The following is a 22,279-nucleotide window of genomic DNA, read 5'->3' as shown; positions in this document are numbered from 1 at the left end:
AGCAAGCCTTCTACAACACTCTTTCCTTTCCGACATGCAGAGAAAGAATGGAAATCTTACTCTCTTCGTTCATTTCGTCAATAATCCCGAATGAGTATTAGTCGAAAGAGATCGCAAATGGCAACCGAGGATCGAAGAGAATCTCTCCAGCTTTTATTATCTTGGAGATAAGTCCGATATTTTACGCCTTTCTTATCTGGAAGAGCCCTCTAATCAATGAATGAGAGCTCGTACGAATCTTGTTCAACTTCCCAAACGATTGCCCCTCTTTCTGTAAATGGTTGGTTGCTTATTTAGAATAGAGGAGGATGATTTAATACCTCTTACTAATACTGAACTAATTCTCACAATTCTGCTATATCTTCCATTCCTCAAGTTGGGACAAGATTGAGCAACCGGAGGAGAGCGCTTCCTTTCGAAAGGTGAAGGCTTTTAGCAGTACCGACTCTAACCTGACAAGGGCTACGGCAGCCTGTGCTACATCTTGAGTCCCTGCCTGGAAAAAGACCGAACTTGCTCTTGCCTTTATTGCATTAAGACGATCCTGACAAGGGCAACGGCCGCCTGTGCGACCACTCCCGTCCCTATCAGGAGAAGCCCTCGAATGTCTTTCACCTTCGCCTGGAGGACTCTTGGCGGTTGTCAGGCTCTTCTTGTAGGAGAAAGTGCCCTGGCGCTAAGCAGGAGTATCTTGCCTAGAATACTCCTGGCGCCTGGGAGGAGTATCGCGATCAGAATACTCCTCAGTGCCTCGGAATACTCCTGGCGCCTGGCAGGAGTATCGCGCTCCGCGGATGATCTCCTGCGGTGTCAGTACTCCTGGCGCCTGGGAGGAGTATCGTGCTCGTATCTCTGGCGCCTGGCAGGGAAAGTATCGCTTTCTAGGAGGAGCACGTGATCGGAATACTCCTGGCGCCTGGTAGGAGTATCAACGTTCCGAATACTGGCGCCTGGGAAAGAGTTATCGAAGTCGTCGGACTCCGTGCTTGGCAGGAGTATCGCGTTCCGAATACTCTGCGTTGGAAAGTTCGAGCATCTGAAAGGCGATCCTCGCTGAAAGTCTGTTAACGTTCTGGAAGGTTATTCGAATCTGGAATCTTCCGCCTTTCTGGAAGGTTCCGCTTGTGCGGAAGGTTCGTGTGCGGAAGGTTCCGATCTCTTGTACATTTGTTCTTGCTTAGAATTCGACAATACTTCCATTTCGACATAGCCCTCCCTTTCTCTGAATGAGAAGGACTTCCATTTCCGATGAAGATCTGGTTCATAGTGCTTCAGGCGCTTTGCGCTATATTCAGGCCCTTCAGGTGCTTTGCGCCCTCGTTTCAGGCGCTTTGCGCCTTATTGCAGACGCTTTAGGCGCATTGAGCCTCGTTACCGGAGCTTCATGCCCAAGGAGCTAGAAGCTTAAAAGATATATATATGTGTACTCTCTAAACGAGATCCATATAATTCATCGATCAACAATATTCTTTAATATCTAATTCGTTCTTCTCAGAATAGATATCATATACATGTACCGATGAGGAATTTATTGAAATAACTATTTCAAACCCCCACCCCCTGGGATAGAGCCCCCCACCCCCCCCCCCCCCCGTCCAACCGTACGGGGGGACGAACCCGGATAGGGCAATGCCCTCTACCGCAACTGTTATCGAATGATGTCTTCTTTTCTCCGTCTCTTCTGAGGTTCCGATAGCCAGACGAGATTATCTTGCATCTTCATTTAATCTACGCCGTTGAATGTTTCTTCTCCTTATTCGTCAAGACGATAATAATAAGGGGAACACATTGAATTAGGATGCCTTTCCAATGGCTATCCCTGGCAATCTGGGACGTCCTACAGAACCTGCCGAGGGGACGCCTGATCGGTGGGGGTTCTCCATAACCTCCGTACGGCTTTCGACTTTCCTTCTCCTCCGGGCCAGGGAGCTTGGAAGAGGTCTAGGCCTGGGAGCGAGACAGAGCCGATCAGACGCACCCTCTATTGCAATGGGGAACACTATAATCACTTCTTACCTTATAATAGCTCGTATCTTGAGCTACATTCCTTTATCTTCAAATTGCAAATGAATTGTAGTTTCTGTGAAGTAAGAAGGTGATGAGGCAAAAACACTACTAGTACTGTTAATATTCTAACTGCTTGTCAGAACGAGGGCTATTAAAGCTTCTAAAGAAAGCATATCTAGTTCTATGTTTTCCTGACTTCCTCAAATAGGAAGTTACCTTATTTTCCTCAATCAAATTCTAACATTTATTACACTTTATCAATGAATAAATATTTATATTTCCCTTTCTTGCAAACTATGTAATTGTCTACCGAAAACTTCGGTAGTTACACATCCTCTATTCTTTGAAAACTTCGAAGTTATTAAAAAGTTATTAAAAACGTATGCCAAACCACCGATCCAGTACTTCCCTGTAAAAGTCGGCCCAGAAGATCGATGGCGATGAAACACGAAAATCAAATCAGGAGGGAAAGTAAACATATGTTTACCTTCCCAGCGACAGAGAGAATCTGATTAGAAAACGGGGATGGTTCCTAGTCCTGCCACCCAGCGGCAGGCCGGTAGATCACCTGACCTACCTGTAGCGTGTGCCGCGAAATTCGAATTTCTGTCGGGGACGACGGAGTCGATAGCTATGTATATATCTGACAGGTAAGTTGAATGTATGAAACTTGCTGATCCAGAGTCCATTCCATAAAACTTGGTTATGGCTGTTCAATTCGTCCACTACAACATTTACCTTCCCTTAAATAAAGCAAGTCAGAAGCTCTGTATGATTTGGTTTGCCCAAAGAAGCAGATTAAGTGAGATTCCCCTGCTTTCAATGTATGGCAGGACAGTTGTCCCTGCCTGAGTGGACTGCCACAGTCATGTTGCACACTTCCGACTCAAAAAACTGAAGGCCTAGATGAACTGCTTTCAGTTCTTTGACATTCATATGCTAATCTTTTTGTTCCAGTGACACATTGGAGTCTAGGGTGGGGCTCAGAGGAGGGAGTGACTTGCCATCGATAGTCTTCCTTCGCAGCCCCACCAGAGCAGATCCTTTTTTATCTCTGGAGTCACCTACAACACGAATGAATCTGGGTACTTCCTTCTGTCCCAGAAATTTGCCTAAGAGAACAAACCCATTTTCTTCAGGGAGGGAAAAAGCCAATAATTCAGAGAATTTATTATCATCTTTGGCTAAGAAGGCCTTTAAAGAGATCGACACTTGGCTAGCGAAAAAGAGGGAACAAGGTTAGGACTTCTTTTAGTTTTCCGCCTTCCAGAATCTCGTGGATATTTGTCATATGGAGATTTTTCTGATCTTGTAGATGCAGCCAGGCGCTCAGCTTTTTCCTCAGCAAAGATATTGTTTTCTGCCTCAGAACCATCTTAGCCACACTCGAGGGTTGGAAGAAGACATATTCATAACAAATGCCAAATTTAGGAGACAGAGCAGTCAGTGTGAAAAAAGACGGAGATAGTGGCCAGCAGAAACTTCATTAAACCCACATACTCTGAAGAAGACTCTTGCCCTCCTCTGTAACCTCCTCCCCTGACAAAACTGGGAAAAAACTGCATCTGATGGAGCTCGAGGTGTAACTACAGCCACTGGAGTCTGGGTCGAAACAGCCTCTGCAGGAGCAGCGCTGAAGTGTCTCAAGATGCCCGGGGAAACAAGACAAAGGAAGCTTCAACCACTACCTGGCGCTTGCTGAACCGTCGTGGGTGCTAGCAGTCACGGGTGCTTGAACTAAAGGAGGTTTATTCAATAAAAGCAAAATGCTGTCCAGCTTCAACTGAATAGGATCCACTGTCACAGGAGGGGAAACAGCAGCAGGAGCCAAGGAGCCGATGGGCGCTCTTGCACAACCAAAGACTGAGCAGGTGCTACACAAGCAGGAGCTATATAGCACTTGAGTGAAAGGGGCTCAGGCACCAATGGGCGCCGCTTGACTGCATCTGATGGCAAATTCAATGACCGTTCTGTAACTGCAGGCAGAGCATTACACAAAATAGACACGGGAGCTTGAAGAGAAGCCGAAGAGCGATGACGAGCCTTGCAAGTAGGAGGAGCGTCAACTTCCAAGAGGCAGTCAGAAGAAACGCTCAAGACTGTCCCAATGACTGCACGAAGGGGCACGGTTCTCTAAGCTTCTTAGTAGGAACCACTGGAGCCTGTGCTGCATCCAAACTCGAAAGTCTGTGTACTTCCAATGAGAGACCTTTCCAACGGCTCTATATTGCAACCTGGGAAGCAACAACAGGTTGAACTGAGGGGGTGACTGCTCGTGGGCAGACCCCACCGACATCCCTTGGGCTACCAGTTTGACTCCTCCCCTGCACTGGGAAGTATGACAGTGACCTTTGCCTAGGAGAGTTGATGTGACGAACAGCCACCTCCTCCACTGACACAACACTATCACTCTTCGCCTTGTCCATCAAGACCTTAACAGACGCACCATGTTGCTCCATAGTCTGTACTAACTGAGCAAAATGCTTATCGATCTTTTCCTCGAGACCGGTAATGGGGTTGGGATCGGAAGTGTGGAAGCTTGCAACTGGAGAAGGTGGTAATGAAAGAGAAGTGGGAGTAGGGGCTAAAGATATCACAGGAAAACTCAATTCCAAATTCAAATCAAAAGAACCCTGGCTAGCTGGTTTTGAATTAGCCCTTAGCAAAGCTTTTCTCTTCCTGTTTCTCTCTAACTTTTTAAACAAGACTAAAATCTTCCACTTTCTCTCATGCCAATCAAGACATTCATTACATCTAATATCAAATGAACATTACGTCCTCGACAATCAGTTCATAAAGTATGAGTATCATAAGCTTCCTTGGTTAGCCTAGCCTTGTAACCTTTAGTGCAATATCTAAAGCTAAAAGAACCTGTGTCCGACATAGTCACCAATACTACGACCCATCGGTCACCAAGGATTTGTTTGTATGGTGTTTTCACATTGCATGGAACCAGTGGTTATTCAGCAACGGGACAAACGGCTTTATGTGACTTCCGAATCACATCGAGAGTGAACTTCTATCACCAGAAATACACATCTATCACCAAGGAAAATGCAAAATCTAGTTCATTATGCAAAATCCACAAAAAAGAACCTAACACTATCTAAATGTTTGCCAAGACAGCTAATACAAGAACAGAATTCTTCCTCAATTGCAATGATACAATAGGAAAGTCCAAAGAACTCCAGGAATAACTGCAACCGACAAGCATCTATAGCCATTGGGTGTCAGAAACAAACTGAGCTCTTTGCCAAGGTGTTCCTCTCTCTTGCCCCAAAAGTGGGCAAGGCACTGTTACCTTGCCAAAACAGTAGAAAATTAGCGCAACCCGTGAATTTCTGGAGTTTTAACTGCTGGCGAGTGAAACTCTTAGGTATATCATTACTGGAAAAGTTGTATAATTAAAATGATATTATGATACAATAAAGTTTTATACATACTTACCTGGCAGATATATACATAGCCATCACTCCGTCGTCCCCGACAGAAATTCGAATTTTGCGGCACACGCGGCAGGTAGGTCAGGTGATCTACCCCCCCGCCGCTGGGTGGCGGGAATAGGAACCATACCCGTTTTCTAATTCATATTTTTTCTTCCAGCTGTCTCCTGAGGGGAGGCTGGGTGGGCCATTTAATTGTATATATCTGCCAGGTAAGTATGTATAAAACTTTATTGTATCATAACAATATCATTTTTATACATTCAACTTACCCGTCAGATATATACATAGCTGATTCACACCATTGGTGGAGGGTAAAAGACAGCTATTACTGAATATACAGGTAAACAACATACGTTGTAGGTAATAAATAAATAAAACCTTGGTTCCTATGTGTTTAGACGAAGGGTCGACTTCCTAGCTATTGCTAGTAGTCTGCTTCGTCTCAAGAGCCTCAGCGAGGATGTGACCTATGGCTAAGAGTTCTTGTAGATCTGTCAATGGGGTCTTATCCACTTACTTGAACAGAATCTAGTGGTCATTTGTCAATGGGTCTTATCCACTTACATGACAATACACCAATGCCTATTGGGCATAATTTAGGAGCACAACACCAATCCCGATCACCTGATCCTAACACGAGGGTTTGTGCTTAATTTGAAAATGAGCTATCCCCAAACTCATTTCAAATAACCCCAGAAAATACACTTATGTTAAAAAAATACAAATAAAAAAAATAAAATTTTTAATTTACTAGTTAAGGATCAGTGTCGTCTCCCTATCCCAGCAACGCATCCGTGGACACGTATAACAAAAGAGAGAAGGATCTCTCATAGCCCACTTGATCTCCTTCGTGCAAAGAAAAAGTCAACACAGAGTTGCATCTCCCGTTATTACAGCTAATATGTCTCTCATGACATTGTTATGGAAAGAACAAGAATTGTTAAAAGCCCGCACTTCAAGTGCTTTTAATTCTTAGCTGTTTGAAGGAATCATCAAGTTACTCAAGAAGTGCTTTAGAAATTCCACTGTTCCAAAGAAGACCAGGGCTTTCTTTGAAATAGATCTCTTCTGGATGAAGCCCAGAGCCTGGCTTGCGCCTGGCTGGCGCTTCGCGCCTGCCTGGTGCCTCACGCCAGTCTGGCGCGCCTCGCGCCTGGCTGGCGCCCTTGCGCCTGCCTGGCGTCTCGCGCCTGGCCTGGCGCCTCACTCGCGCCTGGCTGTCGCCTCGCACCTGGCTGGCGCTTCGCTTGCCTGGCGCCTCGCGCCTGGCTGGCTCCCTCGCGCCTGGCTGACTTCTCCCCATTGCTGGAGATTCGAGCTTGTTAAGAGTCTCGATGAAAACTGGCGATGTCCACCTCGGACACTCTATTTGCCTGATTTATTCGCCTCTACGCATCTGCGCCAGAATGGAGGCCTACTCCTTCTCCTCATCAGACAATGGACAGTGTTTATTTGGACTGTCTTGCTTTGGCGTCTTTTACGCCTGTTTGGCATTTGGGCGCCTGATTGGCGCTACATTGTCCGAAAGTCTGAACATCCACAATCGTTTATCAGGAGATGGAAAAGGGTGTAAGAAATTCTTTCACTTTGAGCTTATGGCCTCCGTAACAAGGGGAGGTAATTTTAGTCAGCTACATCCAGTAGACGATAGGAAATCTAATAGTCCGAGAGACCAGTCTTCCTCCGAGGAGGATCATACTTGATACTTCCGTTGCTAACGAGCACTCTTCCTACATGTTATGTTGATGAGTTCTCTTGTTGCAAAATCTTCCCTATCCTTGCACGAAGGCAGGGAAAGAGCCTGGAAGTCTAAGGAGATTCTGAGCTGAAATTGGGAGGATTCCTGATTTTCTAGCTCTTTAAATATCTCTTTCGAACCTTCTGGGAAGTGGTTTTTTAAGCCCTATCGTATTCCAAAGACTCTGTCAGCAAACGTTTAAACCTTATCTTCTTTTTGTAGATGAGAACGTAAATACATTGCCTGGACAACGAACAATCCTTTATCTGAAAGCGTTGATCCAGGAATAAAAGGTTTTAGTTCTTTCGCCAAACATACCATGCTGGCAGGAACCCATTGCCTAGTCTTTCTAGAATTTGATTCCAGATTCCAAGCCCAAAATTTCACTCGTCCTTTTGGTCGTTTAGTACCAAGAGAAACATTGATGAGGAGCAGTTCCATCTTGTCAGAACACGGAATCTGAGGCCCAAATAGGATCCCATTGTAATTCTAAGATCTCCTAGTCTTGTCGTATAGAGGTATTGTATAAGATCCCAAAGATCTTAATGCTCTGCTATCTCCAATTCCCTTTATAGAGACAGAGTATAGCCTTTTACTGCGTTCTTGATAGCAGAAATATACAAAGGTGATTCTTCCCTCTGAAAGGGAGAAAAAACCGCTAGTGGTTCACAGAGGTATCGGAAGAGGACAGTTTCCTCATTCCCTCTAGCACGATCTGCAGTAATCAAATATCTTATTCATGACTACTGTCAGTTTTACCTTGAAACATCCTCTCATTCATGTCCACTTCTGGTCAGTCTGCACGCAGACAGACTCAGAGTGGAGAGGTTGTTAAGGTCCATTTAAAATAGATGCTGAAAGAATATTCAGACACTCTTGGAAAAGACTTCCAAAACTTGCTGTGAGAAGAACGTGACCTCTGTGAATCCAACCTCTCTAAGTCTAAAATGAGGCATAACGTATTATCCTCTCTTTCTTTGACGCCCTTTGTCTTACATTCTGTAAAGAGTTTATATTTTAGGGGAAAAAGACTAAATTTTATTCCCCTTTCTATAAAATAAAGATGGTGTAGATTGCTACCTCTCTCTTATATTCTTTCTTCCCGTCCTCGTGCCTGGGCACGAGAGAATGGAAAATTCTATATTGTTATTCAGCAAAACAACAAATTATTATTATCCTATTCTCCTAATAAATGATCCAGGATCGAGGAGAATCATTCAAGATTCCTATCCTAGGACATCAGGCCGTAATGTACGGTTCAAATACTTGAAAAAGCCTCTCACCCAATACTGAGAGCTCTTACGAGTCTTTTCCAGTACCAAAACATTACAAGGTCTCCCTTGTTATATGTTTACATAGGAGTAGGATAATATAACATCCTGTTAATAACAATGAAAGAGGAGAAAGAGGAGCTGCATGGTTCAAGGGACTAGCCGAAACGTGCAATAAAAAAGGGGTTGCCAAGGTCTTTCTAAAACCTGCACCCAGATTAACTTATGAGTCCGATATATTTTCTATCACTTGTCTCATAAGGTTGAGGAAAGCAAGAGACTTCTAAAGATATCGGTTCTCTTCACCATGTAAAGGTCTATAAAGCAGAGGAACCCACTTATCCTGACACGTACTACGTTCGCTTGTGCGATATCTAGAATAATTGTCAGTAGAGGGTTGCTCTGGCAAAGAAAGTTTCTCCCAAAACAACTCCTCTTGCCAGGAAAGAAGTCGCTCACGCGACCACTATATCACCTGACATGAGAAGTCTGTTCTTGTTAGAGACTTCCGCAATTTCAGTTAATCCTGACAAGGGCCACGGCCGCCTGTGCGATAACTTGTGTCCCTGTCAGGAAAAAACTGATCTTGTGTCAGTTCTCAAAGAGGAAACTCATGGAAAGTCTATCTCCAAATACTGAGAAATTGGAGATCCTGATGTCTTGCGCCTGGTTGGCGCCTCGCTCCTGGGAGGCGTCACGCTTCTGGCTGGCGTCTCGCGCCTCGCAGCGTCCTCGCGCTTGTGCCTCGTCCTGGGAGGCGTCACGCTTCTGGCTGGGCGTCCGCCCCGCAGCGTCACCACGCTTTTGGCTGGCGTCTCGCGCCTCACAGCGTCCTCGCGCTTGCCTGGCGCCTCGCTCTGGGAGGCGTCACGCTTTTGGCTGGCGTCTCGCGCCTCGCTCCTGGGAGGCGTCACGCTTCTGGCCCATTACTTGCAACCGTGGTCAGGAAATCTCGATATCAAAATAAGAAGAGGTGCTGTAAGAATCCTATAATTTTACAGTACTTACATAGTTGGATTTTTCTTCTCAATTTTCCTCTAATTCGAGTATATCGGAAGGGGAATTATTCTTTCCTCGGTTAATTCTTCCGTATCCCCCCCCCCTTTTTTCCTGAACGAGAAATATTATGGCTGGTGCTCTTCGCTTATTGCACCAGGCTGGCGCCTCCTACTAATTATCTTTATGTTATGTGGAAGAAAAAACCCTATTAAATATCAAGCAAAACCCCAAACTATTATACTCATATGCGAAGAAGATGAATAAAAGAAGAATAGAAATAGGCCCTCTGAGAATTGAAGGGAGATTAACGAATGAAAAAAAAGGAAATTTGCAACATACTGGCAGAACGATATAAGAGAGAATTCACCCCTAGAATAGATAATGAAGATAATGATATAGAAGTAAGGGAAGAAAATAGTGAATATTTAGCTGACATAGAAAATTAATTGAAGCTGAATAATTTGTGGCAGGCAATTAATGAAATTAAAAATGGAGCTGCTGCAGGGCCGGATGGAGTCCCTGCTATTTTGTTAAAAAAAGTAGTTCATTCTATCGCAAAGCCACTTGCAATATTATTAAGACAAAGTGTAGATACAGGCAAGATTTATGATGAGCACAAATTAGCATATATCACCCCTACTTTCAAAAGTGGATCAAGACTAGAGGCAAGTAATTATAGGCCTGTGAGTCTAACATCACATATTATGAAAGTGTATGAAAGGGTAATGAAGAAAAATATTATGAAACATTTAATAAAAAATAATTTGTTTAATATAGGACAACACGGTTTCGTACCCGGAAAAAGTACACAAACCCAACTGTTAGTCCACCGTGAGAACATATTCAAAAATATGAAAAGCGGAAATGAAACAGATGTGGTTTATCTAGACTTTGCAAAAGCTTTTGACAAAGTAGACCATAATATATTAGCAAAGAAAATTAGAAAACACAATATCGTAGATAAAGTAGGAAGATGGTTAAAAGAATTTTTACACAACAGAAAACAGATAGTTATTGCAAACGATGAGAAATCGGATGAAACCAAGGTAATATCCGGTGTGCCACAAGGTACGGTGCTAGCTGCAATATTGTTTGTTATTATGATTGAAGACATAGACAGTAATGTTAAGGATTCGGTAGTGAGTAGTTTCGCTGATGACACAAGAATAAGTAGAGAAATTACTTGTGATGAAGATAGGAACGCTCTACAAAGAGACCTTAACAAAGTATATGATTGGGCAGAGGTAAATAGGATGGTATTTAACTCTGATAAATTTGAATCAATAAATTATGGAGACAGAGAAGGAAAGCTATATGCATATAGGGGACCTAATAATGAGACAATCACAAATAAGGAAGCAGTTAAAGACCTTGGTGTGATGATGAATAGGAACATGTTATGCAATGATCAAATAGCAATTCTGTTGGCAAAATGTAAAGCAAAAATGGGAATGTTGTTCGGCACTTCAAAAAACAAGAAAAGCTGAACACATGATTATGCTTTATAAAACATATGTTCGTAGTCCACTTGAACTATTGCAATATGATATGGTACCCACACTATCAAAAGGATTTGCACAAATAGAGAGTGTACAAAGGTCCTTTACAGCTAGAATAGAAGTTAAGGACCTAGACTACTGGAAAGACTACAATCCTTAAAATTATATAGTCTAGAAAGGAGAAGAGAACGCTACATGATAATTCAGGCATGGAAACAGATAGAAGGAATAACAGAAAATATCATGGAACTAAAAATATCAGAAAGAGCAAGCAGAGGTAGATTAATAGTGCCCAAAACTATACCAGGAAAAATAAGGAAAGCACACAGGACATTAATCCACTACGCCACCAGCATCGCTTAATGCAGCGTCTTATTCAATGCGTTGCCAGCTCATCTGAGGAATATATCAGGAGTGAGCGTAGATGTAAGAATAAGCTCGACAAATATCTAAACTGCATCCCAGACCATCCAAGATTGGAAGATGCAAAATATACCGGAAGATGTACTAGCAACTCTCTGGTAGACATTAGAGGCGCCTCACACTGAGGGACCTGGGGCAACCCGAACGAACTGTAAGGTCTGTAAGGTCTTTATGGTACCCGACATCCTTTCATATGTTAATTCCGTTCTTGTTATGAAAAACTATTATATACTTAGTATAATCCATTCAGGGAAAACATTTCCCACTAAAAGAATGTTTCCCATTCGACTCATACAACTTCTGCGCAATATCCGATTCTAAATACGGTTGTGTCGTTTCTCGAAAGACTTAACCATAGCGTAGTCTTTGAAGTGAATCTCTATTACATCTCTCTTCTCACTAAGTATGTACTCTAATAAGACATGCTTTCGTAAGTATGAGTGCATTAAATTAATATAATGTTCTGCTGCATTAGAATCCTTTAATCATGTTATCTATGGTAAACAGCATTGAAAGGTTGTAATATCTTTCTTATTGAAAGCTTCCTAACAAAAGGCAGACAATATTTATTTATGACAGCTTCAGTATTCCCTCAATCCGAGGCTAAGAACCAAGATTGTAGGGAAGAGATACGGTTAGTTATCCCATTCCGCAGGAGAGAGAGCTGTAACCGACCGCTCACGACTGAGAACAACATGGTACTGCCGCTGGTCTCTCTCTCAATTCAAAGCGAAAGCAGTCTTCGAAAGCTGACTGGCCTTCCATTTCCAGAGTTGCCAGTTACTCCATTAAATAAAGGAATCTTATAAAATTTTTATCGAGCTTCAGGAAGTTTTATATAAGCATAATTAAGCGAACGAGACTTCGACAAGTCTAGAAACTAAATAGGTGTCGTCTAAACAATCCTTTTAAACAATTTCTTCCTAGGAAAGTCCTAGAAGGGGTACTGGTAATTCATGGAAAAACCTCTTCTAACACGAAGAAAAATGTTTCTATCCTAATCTCAATTCACCAATAAAGATATGCTTCTCCGATCACTTCTCGAAGACACGGAAGCATCATATAACTCATACTCTAGCGTAATAGAATACTCTATAATACTGTTACATTAAGGTAAACCGTATTAATTTAGGAAATTTTGTAAGGATTTCACTTGACCATTATAGCATAAATTTCGGTATGTGAGTATGCCTTGCCATACCGTAGCCTAAGGCAATTTGTCCTAAGCATGGTAGGAGCTAGAAGTTTAAAAGTCATACATATATGCTTTATCACTCAACGAGATCATATAATTCATTCGATTGACAAATAATCTAAATCGTTCTAATCAGAATAGATCTATATCTAAAAATGCACCGATGGGGAATCTTATGTTGAAATAACAATTTCATACCCCCATGGGATAGCGTTCTCGTCTAGTTGCGAAAAAATGTTCGAACAATGACTTTATCACAAATGTTATCGAATGATCTCTAATATTAGAAGGCGCTAATCGTCGCCTGAATCGAAAGGTGGATCGATTAAAGTCATTCTCATTTTTGAATAATTCTACCAGAAAGGCATTATACGAGGATCTTCGTCAAATTCATTCATTCGAAGTTCTCCTATCCATCATGGAACAGTAGCATAAAAAGGGAGAAACACTGTTTTAGGATGCCTTTCCAATGGCTATCCCTGGCAGTCTGGGACGCTCTACAGAACCTGCCGAGGGGACGCCTGACCGGTGGGGATTCTCTGAAACCTCCTTACGGTTTTCGACATTCCTTCTCCTCTGGGCTTGTGAGCTTGGAAGAGGTCTAGACCTGAGAGCGAGACAGAGCCGATCAGACGCACCCTCCATTGTAATGGGGGAACACTATATTCACTTCTTACGTTCTAAGAGTTCGCATTTGAACTATATCCAAAGTCCTACAATTTGCAAATATGATATTGTAGATTCTGCGGAGTAAGAAGGTGATGAGGATGCAACAACTACTAGTACTGTTACTACTATAATTGCTCGTTAACACAAGAGCTAATAAAGCTTCTAAAGGATAGTTACTTTTCTGACTTCCCCAACTAGGAAGAAAGATATACATTTCTCAATCAAATCTAACACTTATTTGTATTAATGAATAAATATAAGTAATTCCCTTTTATGAAAGTATAAGTAATTCACTTTCGTGAAAGTGCATGAGTGTCTACCGAAAACTTCGGTAGTTACACGTCACTAATCTTCGAAATTTTCGAAGTTAATATTATCAAAAAGTTAACAAAAGCGTATGCCGAACCAAAGATCCATTACTTCCCTGTAAAAGTTAGCCCAGACGATCGATGGCGATGAAACACGAAAATCCATCAGGAGGAACTGCAAACGTTGTTTACATTCCAAGCGACAGAAAAAATATGAATTAGAAAACGGGTATGGTTCCTATTCCCGCCACCCAGCGGCGGGGGGGTAGATCACCTGACCTACCTGCCGCGTGTGCCGCAAAATTCGAATTTCTGTCGGGGACGACGGAGTGATGGCTATGTATATATCTGACGGGTAAGTTGAATGTATAAAAATACTATTTTTAAGAGTAATCTATCAAGAACAACCGCTCAATGGATACCAAAGTGTCACTGAACAGGCTCTTGAGTAGAAATCCGATTAATTATTCTACCTACCGATATCTGTGAGAGATGATCTGTAGCCTTTTATTGCTGATAGACAACTACCTTGATCCTCACAGGAACAACAAGAATTCACTGACTATGGGAACAATGGCTTTCTGAGTAACTGCATTAGTCACAAAGTGTGCCACTTGCACTGTTATATTTTGGTTGTTGACTCCTTCCTTGGTGGTATTGGCCTCAGTAGCTTTGGTCATAAACTGTTCATCATGGAGAGAGTGCTAAACAACATGAGGCATGTAACTGGTGAAGCTGTAGGTTCTGGTGAAAGCAACGAAGTGAGGCTGTGCAGCCAGTGAGTACCATATGGAAAAGATCCTTAAGTACAAGGTTTTTGGGACATGATGATACTTCCATTTTGTCTTACACTGACCTGATGGAACTAGAAAAATGTCTGTGCCTTAAGCTGCTTGTTCCATAAGCACTAAACTACAGCGTCATGTGTGATACTAAAACCAGGCCTAGTTTCATTACACAATTGTGTGCAGCATCAGGAAACAATGAATAAGTCACATACAAAGAAAACCATAGGACTAAACACCAAATTACCAAAATCATTATTTATCAATTATGCATTAATATAAACTATATACTCGTACAATTGGCATTACAATGTGAACAAAATAACTTTTGTAGATTTGCTGAAAACTACATTCCTTTATTCTGCCTAACTTTGCAAAGCAAGAACAAATTATAAAAACTTCCAACTTACCTTTCATCACCAGGTTTCCATTCTCGTAACTTTTTCACAAATTCAGTAAATGTCATGTCTACTCTTCTTGTTGGTGGGTTGAAGTTTATCTTATACTGCTTCATTTTTGCTTCATCATAATATTTGAATCTGTTGTTCTGTGAAACAAACACCATGTACCGTTCATTACCCATGTTATTGGCCAAATAATCCAAGTCCCACTTTAGTGCAGATTCACAAAGCTTGGTGTCTGTTAGAACAACAGGTTTCTGGAAATACAAAAAAGAAAGGAATACTATAAAAATGACAAATTACACATTAAACTACAATAAAGCAAAATAGTGAGTTAAATTAATCATTTGTCAATAAAAAAAGCCCATGGCTGGAAGGCAAGGATTTAAGGGTTGGGAAGACCTCCCCTTCTTACTGGAAGGAGCAGGCTTTCTCACAACCCAAACTATTGAATTCTGGGCCAAACTTGAGGGTTTGTTTACACAGTGGTTTGAAGTGCACCATGTACTGGATTACAGTGAACCTGGGATTCCGTTCTGCTGCTGCCTTCACATTGGAAAGAGATATCCCGAGCCAACACTAAACTTGCTAGCAATATAGTACTACACTCATAAGAAAACTGTAATAGAACAGGGACGCAACAATTTCCCTCCTCCTCAAACTCAGTTGTGCTAGTAAATCCAATGCTTTTCCCCTGATACCAATAACACCTTGAACTTCACTCGCTTGTCCCGAGACTAGACAATGCCTTTCCCCGATACCAGTAACCTCCTGGACTTCAGTTTCCTGTCCTGAGACAAGACATCTGTCCTGTTGAGGTCTGCCATGTTCAACCAGAGTTTGAGCCACGAAGTAGCCAGGAGAGAAGCCATGGCAACAAACTCCATGGCCCCAATCTCAGCAGCCAAGAAGGAAGCCCTTCTTGCCAGTCTCTCCAGGGGGAAGTTGTTCATCAGTCTGCAGACATCTAGTGAGAATGTGGTAAATATATGCTCTAGCAATCACACATGCACTGAGCGAGAAAGCAGTGCTGACTCGGCCGAGTGTGCCCCCGTGAGGAAGTAGTGGGAAGAGCCTATCCCATTATTTGTGCATGTATGTTTAGAAGACTGCATGTGTACTCCTCCCAACACATCTCTCTGAAGGCACAAGGGGAGGAGCTGTCCAGAGCAACCACACGTGCCCATCTCTGAGACTGAGCATGCACAGAGTGAGCAAGATGCAATGACTCACCCAATAGTGATCCCAAAGGATGATGGAGTCAGAAGAAAACCTCTTGTCTAAGTGGGCTGGTGTAGAGTGGCCCTTACCTGCCCTGCCAGAAGCTGGACAATCACCTGTAGGTGACCAAGAATCCTAACTTTCCTTCCTCTAGCTAGAGGGGAAAGAAGTTGAGGATAAAAATGAGGATAGGAATGAGCTTGATAACAATGAGGAGGGTGAAAAAGAGCACCAAGAACACTTCTTGTCTTTTCAATTTTAAGCCTTGCTTCTTAAATGCTGCAGGATGGGTTGAGGATGGCACTCAAGACACTGAAGTCAAAACAGCAACTGAGAGGAAAGGGATCAGCCAATTGGAGGATGGCATTACAGGAGGACCCCTCTTCTACACAGGGGCTGAGAAAGCAGCAGCAGACACTTAAGTAAGAGCAGCAGCAATAGCAAGAGAAGGGAAAAGATTCTTCTTGGTAGTGCCTAGGTTGTCCAGGAAAACTGTGAAAAATAGACTACCAGGAATGTTAAGTATGCATAGGCCATATCTTCTGCAATGAAGGTTTTTTCCTAGTACCTGGATAATAAGAGTCAATTAAGGAATAGGCAAGCTTGGTGCTGGGGTCGAAGCTCGACAAGGGGGAAATCAAACAACACCAATGTCATCTTCCAAAACAGACATGTGGCAAGACTATCTCTTAAGCACTATGCCCCTTGCAGGGGATATACCCTCCATATAAGTGGAATAGAAATGGAGGAGAGTATCTGGTGGAGTCACCACAGGAGTATTGCCCTCCAAACCAACCACCCCACCAGTGAGGTCAGCAAATGCCTCTTATCCTTCCTCATCTTCCTACAAAACTTCTCCCACTGAAATAAAGCCCGGCCAACATGCTCCTTACCATGGAAGACATGGGTGCCCTCTTTCCTCCTGCATAAAGAATAGTACGTACTTGGTATTTTGTCCATACTCAGTAGGAAAAAACAAATTCAGAAAAATGACAAATTTTCTAAGACAATTTGTATTTTTCATAGCTACACACCTGAGGTCTTAACAATAGGATCATTTCTAACACCTAGCTGGATCCAGTTAAATCGCAGATGAAAGCAATCTTCACCCGCTATACGCACACATTGCCAGATCTCACAAGATTCCTTGCTTTCATCTGCAATAAAACCGGATCCAGTTAGGCACTAGAAATGATCCTATTGTTAATACAGAAGGTTTGTTCGTGTATGAACAAAACAGTTGTACAAAAAATACAACAGCACAAATAGGGAAAAGAGAGCACAACAAGACATCCACTCTTGATAGCAGCCAAAGGAAAAGTGGCTCATGGTGACAGTCATATTCCCCAACTCATCTCCCATAACCACAAAATACTGACCTAGTTACCTAGTTCAATGACCATTCAAGTTTGCACAGAGGATATTCCTATACAATATGTGATGGTTTATATTTCTGTAGGAACAAACAAAACCTATGGAGACTAGAAAAGAAATACAAGAAAAAGTAGTCAGGAAAGCAACTATTCTGATGCTTTGGGAAAGGTATATACAGAAGTAAATTCAATACTATGCATCAAATGTATCAGGTGTTGTAAGAGAAGCTAACAATTGAAAAATATAAACATAAAGCCAGGTTTAAAAACCAATGGGGAACAGAGGGACTTGGAGCAATATGTTGTAGAAGGGCAAGTTTTGGGTGAGGTAGAACGTTTCTGTTACTTTGCGGACACCGAGATGCAGCTACCAAGATGGCAGTAATGAAAAGAGCAGCAATACTCAGGATGAAGAGAAAAGCTGAGATTACTATACTGCTGGTAAGTAAATACTATATATGATAAGAAAAACTATCCCATTAGTAAACATTGCAAAAGATATAAGACATGTGCATAGGACCTGTATTACTAAATATAGCAGAGACATGTTGTGCTGATAAAGAAAGAAAAGCAAAGAGGGACATGCCAGAAGGAAAGAACTGAAAGTGCTGGTAATGTAAAGAGAGGATTACCCCAGCCCCCAAAGGCACTGACAAACATTTTTTGGCCTTCCTATATGTACCTATTACCATATTTCTTCCACTGTCAAAGAGACTAGCCAGTACACTCCTCATGTGAAAAGACAGGGCTGCAGCTTCTACAGCTTTAAAATGAGCAAAACTGGTGGAAGTTCTCAGACAAATAGGAAATAAAGCAACCAAGTGTTCATATCCTACACACCTTCAGAGTTTACTTTTCTTTTGAGTTAACATTCTTGATGCAAACACTAACACATCATGTCTATAGTAAGTAATAAACTTTCAACCTGACAGTTGGCAAAAGTGCAGCACATACATCTTAACAATAGCTGAAGATTTCACCTCCTTCGACAATGCCAAAACCCTGTCTCAGCCATCTGCACAGTACTCAAACAGATCTGACACAGGAGACAAGGGGTCTCTTGTTTCCAGATAATGCAGTCTGTAACCATGCCTGGATGTTTATGCAGCCTACAGATCTATACATATCTGCTCCAAATGAGGCCACAAGTTCTACAGTCAAGCCATTCTGCAGGTAGAAAAACTCATCTCCTCTGAGCACAGAAAGATTTCTATCAGATTTAATCACCCCTAACATGACCTTTTCTTCTTCCTTCCTAGGGAGAGATGGATAGGAGATATATACTATCAGCATTTCTTAACCTTACTCCTTTCATGAGTTTTAATCTTTTTCTTGGCTACAGTAGAAGACATGTAAAGACAAATAGTAGTTGCATGATAGATAACACAGGGATATCTCCATAAGAGCTCAACAGCATAGTAGTTCCTCAACAAGAATGGCAGTGAAAGACCAGACCAGTTGCTCATAATACTGAGAGAGAGAGATGTCTGCAAGTACTACAGAAAAGCCAACAATATAAAGGAGTAGTGGCTCCAAACAACAACAAAAACCGACTGCCTCTATGTGCATCTTGGTCATACATGCTTTGAGAGAGAGAGAGAGAGAGAGAGAGAGTAATAACTCCCTTGATGAAACTGGCCAACATCTGTGGAATGACCAAATAGGTTACACTAACAACAAGGACATAAAATGGCTAAAACCTGCTTTTTTCCTTAACATTCTTACTAAAATCCATGTACAGCAAAATATACAAACACTTAACATAAAATAAAAAAGATGAAAGAATTTACATGTGATGGCTAATCAAAGGACAGCAAGACACTGTAACTCTACCAAAGTTGCAAAAAAAAGTGCAAGCTTATGAAGAGTGATTGTGTGGTAGTGTGGGTTTGCTTTTGTAAGGTGGCCATGGGTTTGTTGGGAATTTAAGTTTGTTATTTTATTTTGATTTTTTCTTTTACATTATAGGAGTGAAACTTCTCGCCCTTCCTATGCACGCTTCGTTTTCCTTATGGATCAAAGCATGAATAATGTGCTTTTGGTCAAGACGGATGAAACTGGTCGATTCCATTTGCTTTTGAGCTTTTAAAGTGACTGAAGCATTGCCTAGTGTGCAAACGTAGTAAAAGGAACTGTATCAATATATAATAAAGACAATGCAATTTGGTTATTGGATATATCTTTCATTTTTGAGAAGGATTATATTAATAATTGTGGTAATGCAGGGGCATCTTTTGGGTGGGGCTGGGGGGGGGTCAACTATCCCCCCCAAGACTCAACTTGCCCCCCACAAGCCTCAACTTGCCCCCCTCACCCCCCAACCCCAAGAAGTAACAGCATGTTTTCTTTATAAATGTGCAACCATAAATATATAAAATTGCTTGGAAATATGTTTCTTGATTCTTGTCTGTCTACTAGCTACCAGAGTGATGATGAGATAAACAAATAGTAGTGGGAGTATATAGTTTTTGCTGAAATACCTTGCTCGGTCTTGTGACTTCAAAATCACATAAAATAGCTCAATATAAAAAATATAAAACAGCTCAATAGGCTCACTTCGCTCGCCAAACCGTCTTTGCCCCTCAACAAAAATCTAAAATGATGCCCCTGTGGTAATGTACTGAAGTCCCTCGTGTTAAAGGGCAAGATATTTTGTTTATTGTACAGACTCTTTGTGGAACTGAAACGCTGGGAAAGTGGTACATATTTGTTAACAAAATATATTTCTTGGGTCTCTGGACTACGTATATTGATTATTTGCTGTTGATAAGCATATTTCTTATCTTTATTGGATCAAAGAGATAATAAAGAAAACCTTACTTTTAATGCTTTAGGCGCATTCAAAACTATTTAAACTGCATTTTTATTGCATTTTTCATAAAAAAAAAACTTGAAATATTGATTATTTTGCATTTTTGGTGTCATATTTCATCTGCCAGATCAGCATTTGTAGGTGTCGTAACCCTGGAACATGCATCGTAACCCTGGAAATAATTTCTGATGAATATAATTGAAAAGCGTCGTAACCTCGGAACGTCGTAACCCGGGGACTGCCTGTATATATGTATCAGTGCTAATTTGGTTAGTAATTACCTTAATGTATTACTGTCTTTTTTATTTATTTGCAGATATACTAGTGTAATTCTTTTGATATGAAAATTCCTTTCTATAGTTTATTTGTTGTGATACACTTATTTTGATTGAAGACCCTAATGTTGTAAAGGTTAAAATAAATATATAAAATATATTAATTTATTATTTTACAAATTAAAGCATGGTCTCTATATATATATATATATATATATATATGATATATATATATATATATATATATATATATATATATATATATATATATACATATATATATACTATATATATATATATATATATATATATATATATATATATATATATATATATATATATATACACACACACACACACACACACACATATATATATATATAATATATATATATATATATATATATATATATATATATATATATATACGTATATATATATATACGTATATATATATATATAGACTATGTTTCTTTGTAGACTAACTAGCAATAGAAAATTGATGTGTGCTTAAGTGGTATTAAAGTGGTATATTTTTCCTGGAAATTCCTTATTTTCCAAGAAAATAAGCATTTCATTATATTTCATGTGTGTGTATTTGTCTATATACATACATACATACATATAGCTGTATATATAGGTATATATGTATACATATATACTATACTTTCAACTGGTTCTGATTTTGGTAACCTTGTGTTGTAAAGGGACCAAAATTCCCATTGTTTGGTTGTGTAGTGCTTAGTTCCAGAATTAAATAGTATTAAGGAAAACTTTGTCTATATAGGTAACCTTACCTAGTATTTCCACCTGAATTGGGGTTTCCCCACCTCACCTGCCTACCGCCAATTAACAACCTTGTTACTATGTTTCAACAGCCACTTCCAACTCGTGGCAAGGATTACTCATATGTGAAAGGAAAAGGTGTCTATTTTCCCATGGAAAAGCAGAAGTTATAGGCTAGGGAAGTAGGTACAGTATTCAACAATTCCTGAAGCTGAACTTTGAAGTTTGGGAGGAATGAAATTTCATATAATGGTGAGCCATTACAATAAATGGGTAAATGGGTAATCTATTACCCTAATCAAAGGAACACTACTGACTACTACATACCTTCTCTAGCACTCATTCTGGGCTTTGGGGCCTAGCCTGATCTAGTTGAATATAGGGTAAAAAACCACATGGTACAGGGGTGGACCATGTACGATCAATGTGTACAACCCCCAAAAAAGTACATTATAACGCGTCCTGACATCGGAGATGGGCATCAGATGCGACTTGTTGTTGGTGAGAAACAGAGCTAAAGACCTCTACTCCGGTGTCAGGACGCGTTATAATTGTACTTTTCTTGGGTTGTACACATTGATCGTACATGGTCCACCCCTGTACCATGCGGTTTTTTACCCTAGCTACTTTGGGTATTTCTACAGAAGCACTCTACACGGACTGCAAGAAACGTAACCGCGGATACAATATCCACTAGGGATTGGGACGTCCAATGTACCTATTTTGCCGTGTTTAGTACTGGACCCTGGGGGTTGATTACAGTCGTCCGAATAAATTTTACTTAAAAATTCTTTTTCAGTATTTAAAACTGCATAGAAAATCGCAACTGCCATACTCTAGGCCGCTGCGAATAAGTGCCCTAGATCTACCCTGCTTTGATCAAATTAGTAACAATCTGGTCTTGCTACTTTTGGGCAACTTGCCTAATTTCCACATAAAAACAGGTCTGGGAACAAGTAAATCATTTTATGACAGCAACAAATGATAAGAATATTGCCAAATATTCTCCAAGCTAGGTACTACTATAGTATGTTATTTTTATTTATTATAGCCTAGCTTGAAATCAATACT

At 40.9% G+C, this 22,279-nt stretch overlaps 1 protein-coding gene across 1 annotated transcript in view; it reads right to left on the bottom strand.

The window, feature by feature from the left end:
• Window positions 1–22,279, bottom strand: part of LOC135221812 (hypoxia-inducible factor 1-alpha inhibitor-like) — a gene marked incomplete in the record, with an annotated part of 237,220 nt that overhangs the window by 213,737 nt on the left and 1,204 nt on the right. Inside the window, 1 exon segment of the mRNA XM_064259694.1 lies at window positions 14,751–14,998. Coding sequence (XP_064115764.1) covers window positions 14,751–14,998 — 248 coding nt within the window.

This window comes from Macrobrachium nipponense, chromosome 3 (genome assembly GCF_015104395.2).
Source record: "Macrobrachium nipponense isolate FS-2020 chromosome 3, ASM1510439v2, whole genome shotgun sequence".
Classification (NCBI taxonomy): domain Eukaryota; kingdom Metazoa; phylum Arthropoda; class Malacostraca; order Decapoda; family Palaemonidae; genus Macrobrachium; species Macrobrachium nipponense.
Note: the sequence above shows the minus strand (reverse complement) of the source record. Positions and strands in the feature narration are given on the sequence as shown.